Here is a 4,251-nt window from a genome sequence, read left to right on the forward strand (position 1 = left end):
TGACTGAAACTAATTGACTAAAGGATATAGAAACGCAGTATATAGATGTAAATAACAGATATAGTGTGTGTGAAAGAGGAGGGTCTGAGGAAGGACATTTGGGGGAAGGACAGGGAGGCAAAGCATTAATGGCACAAAGAGGTGTGGTATTATCTGTTCAAGATATTTTGTAGTTTTATCAACAGTACTAGGGAGAAAAGTTCATCTGTTGAAATATCCATTTTGTAAGACAAATACTAATATGATTGAATGTATAGAAGAAAATGAAATTAAAAAAAACTCTTTTAAATAAAACGGAAAAAAAAGGAAAGAGGGATTTCTTTCTTTCTTTCTTCCTTTCTTTCTTTCAAAGCAGAGGTGAGACAGAAGAAAAACTTCTGCCAAAATTCTTATAACCAGAATTAAAAGTCTCTTTGGGCCAAACAGTGACACAGCAAAAATAGAACTTGACCCTTATGGGAAGGTCCCTAGTTTATGATCTCAGGGTCTCCCTCTACACACTAGGTACATGCACATAACTGTGAGGCGGGTTGGCTAAGGCTAGGGGTAGACAGTGGCATGAAGACCCTAACAGAGATAACCGGCGGGCATGTCCCTCTCTTTCTCTCTCTGTCACTCCTCTGTCCCATTCTCACCTTTGCCTCTCTCTATGGAAGAAATAAATAATGAACTTTAAAAGGAATTATACACTATTTCCAGTACCTATTCCCCTGGTACTCATAAGCCCCCCTACCCTGCTTTATTAAAGAAAAAAACAGTGAAGAGGCCAGACAGTGGTACAGCATTAAAATGCAACACTCTGCAAGGATGACCAATATGGGAAAGGAATCCTTTCAGGGGACAGGAGAAATGAAGATTTTCTGCTGATAATTCAACCTCCAGCAAACTAGGCTAGCGTGGCAGGAGAGGTGAGGCCTTCCTTCAGAAGAGGATTCCTCATGGCTCCTGCAAACTAGTCATTTCAGGGGACAGGAGAAATGAAGATTTTCTACTGATAATTCGACCTCCAGCAAACAAAGCTAGCATGGTAGGGAGCCCCTCTGGCCTTCTATCTCTGTCTCTGTGTCTCTGTCTCTGTCTTTGTCTGCTTCTGTCTTCTCATTTTTTTGTAATTTTTCCTTTTTACAATTTTTTTAAAGGTAAAGTTTTTCTCTTGCTCTCAGCTCTACCTTTTGTTTTGTTAATAATCCCCTCTGGTCCTTCTGCCCAGGAAGGAGAGGTGAGGCCTTCCTTCAGAAGAGGATTCCTCATGGCTCCTGCAAACAAGCTTCTTAAGAGTAAACATCATGGCCTGGTATGGCCACCTCCCAGCAGGATGCTGAGTACATGGCATCCATCAAGAATAGCTTTCAGGGGAACCAGCAGTTAGTGTAATGGCTATGGCGTTGGGCTCCCATGTAGTCGACCGTGGTTTGCGTCCTGGACCCGGTGGCTTAAAACTCACGCCGGGCGCGTGTGCGTGTGTGCCCAGCATCCCAAGAAGAGAATGGCGGAGAAGGGATTGTGGCGTGACCATCCCCCCTGGAGGGGGATTTCTCGCTTTCTGTCTCTATGTCTCTGTCTGTCTGACGAGCGCACGCGCCCTATAGCGAAAATCGCTCCAAAAAAAAGAGAATAGCTTTCAGAATCAATGCATGCACTGAGAACCTTTCCAACAAACTAAAATTCATGGTGTACCCATAAGACTCATTATAGTAGGTTTTTCTTAGAAAAGCATTATTATGGTATAGGTTAAATCAATGATTTATTAAATAAATGATTAAATAAATGGTTTATTAAATAAATGACTTATTGGGAACCAGCAGTTAGCGTAATGGCTATGTCGCTGGACTCCCACGTGGTCGACCACGGTTCGTGTCCCGGACCCAGTGGCTTAAAACTCACGCTGGGCGCGTGTGCGTGAGTGCCCAAGGTCCCGAGAGGAGAATGGAGGAGAAGGGATTGCGACATGACCATCCCCCTGGGGGGTGATTTCTCGCTTTCTGTCTCTATGTCTTTCTCTGTCTGTCTGGCGAGCGCACGCACCCTATAGCAAAAACCTCTCCAGAAAAATAAATAAAAATATAAATGACTTATTTTCCTACCTCATTCCCATTACACATTCATAAAGGAATACGATTCCTTCTTTCTGATGTGGTCGAAGATGATACACGAGGTAAGGGTCTATCACTACATCCACAATTGGAAAATGGTTCTTATTGAACATCCACTGGTGATTTTTGTCTGGTCGTGGCATCACAACAGAATCTTTAAAAAAGGTAAAGTACAATTAGAAATGTATTTTAATTTCACTTTGTCAGCAACTGCCATTATATTGTTTTCATTACTCCTAAAATAGAACTATCTTCGGGAACCAGCAGTTGGCGTAATGGCTATGTCGCTGGACTCCCACGTAGTCAACCGCGGTTCGTGTCCCGGACCCAGTGGCTTAAAACTCATGCCGGGCGCGTGTGCGTGCGTGCCCAAGATCCCAAGAGGAGAATGGAGGAGAAGGGATTGCGGCGTGACCATCCCCCTTGGGAGGTGATTTCCCGCTTTCTGTCTCTATGTCTCTCTCTGTCTGGCGAGCGCATGCACCCTATAGCGAAAATCTCTCCAAAAAAAAAAAAAAATAGAACTATCTTCTATCACTTAAGTGGTCAAAACAAAATCTGAGATTTACTAAGCAAGGTACAAAAATTTTTTTAAAAATCTCAACACTTACATGCAAAGAATTACAGAAACCGTCCCAAATTTTTATAACTAAAAGTGCTTTGAAACCACTGAAACTACCTATTGTCTAATAAGGAATTCAGTAAATCACAGTATTCAATAGTTTAGTAATGAGGGCAAAGAAAACTCTTTCCAACTGAAAACACATGATGGAATTTTACCAAAATACCTGTGCCAATGCTTAAAGCTTGCCATTTGGAAAGGGTTCCCCTAACTTAACTTTAAGTTTCCATTTACTCTCAGTACACATTAACAGTGACCATTACCTATAAATCAGAATCAAGAACAAATGGTAGACTATCCATTGACTTAACCATCATTATTTGCTTAAAGCTAATTACTACATTCATGAATACCAAAGTTGCGAACTTTGCAAAACAGCATGAAGTAACTATCAAACAATAACAAAATTCTTTAGAAACATGCTAACATAATTTAAAAGATTTACTGAAATACCACTCAAAAAATAACATCAAATATAAGTGCAAGGCAGATACTAACAGATAAATTTCAGGTCAGATAATAAATTCATTGAAATTCTTTTCAGGGTATATCTGTGTGTCTACGTCATGCATGCTTTAAAACTCAGATAAAAGAGGGACCAGCAGTTAGCGTAATGGCTATGTAGCTGGACTCCCATGTAGCTGACCGCAGTTCAAGTCCCAGACCCAGTGACTTAAACACGCCAGGCAAGTATAAGTGCGTGCCCAAGATCCCGAGAGGAAAATGGAGGAGAAGGGATTGTGGCATGGCCATCCCCCCTGGGGGGTGTTATTTCCCCCTTTCTGTCTCTCTGTCTCTGTCTTTCTGGTGTGCCCACATGCCCTATAGCAAAAACCTCTTAAAAGAAAAAAAAAAAAAAACTCAGATAAAAGAAATAAAAACAAAAATAGAACAATGAGATGAGATGGGAAGATAAAAAGAAAGAGGTCCAGTAGATTAAATTAATATCTATCAGTGTGGAAATACATACTCCCAGAGATGAGAGCTTGTTCATGTTTACCATTAGCAATTACCCAGAGGTTATGTTTTTTACGCATCTTTCTAGATTTTTCTATTAACTAAAGGAAACTTAATCTTTGAAGTCAGTTCCTATTATATAAAGGATTAGGAGCTGAGATGGGAAATTTAGTTATTGGTTTTCCTTTATATCTCTGTAGCAAAGCAAGAGTATACTTCTTGTGGATTTCCAAACAAGAAATGGTTTCATTTTATTTATATCTTCCAAAAAAAGAGAGAGAGAGAGAAAAAGGAGAACACAGAGGTGAAAAATTATAGGGGGCCAACTGATGGTGTGGAGGTTAGGGTGACTGGATTCCACATGACCAAAAGTGCAGTTCAAGTACCAAACCAGGCAACTTGAAAAACAAGCCAGCAATCTGTGCCTGTGGTTCCAAAATTCCAAGAGGAAAGTGGAGAAGAAGGGATTGTGGCATGTCTATCGCTCTTTGGGGAGTTGCTTCCTCACTTTCCCTCGCTCTCTCCATCTCTGTCTAGTGAACACATCTGCCCTATAGCAAAAATTAAAAAAAAAAAAAA

The 4,251-nt window shown here is 40.7% G+C and overlaps 1 protein-coding gene across 1 annotated transcript in view; it reads right to left on the reverse strand.

Annotated features, from left to right (window-relative positions):
- Positions 1-4,251, reverse strand: part of LOC102488763 (RAD54 homolog B) — a 43,121-nt gene that overhangs the window by 29,568 nt on the left and 9,302 nt on the right. Inside the window, 1 exon segment of the mRNA XM_014592739.1 lies at positions 2,085-2,247. Within this exon segment, the coding sequence (XP_014448225.1) occupies positions 2,085-2,247 (163 nt within the window).

The sequence above is a fragment of the Tupaia chinensis genome, unplaced genomic scaffold, assembly GCF_000334495.1.
Source record: "Tupaia chinensis unplaced genomic scaffold, TupChi_1.0 Scaffold138407_1, whole genome shotgun sequence".
Taxonomy (NCBI): Eukaryota; Metazoa; Chordata; class Mammalia; order Scandentia; family Tupaiidae; genus Tupaia; species Tupaia belangeri.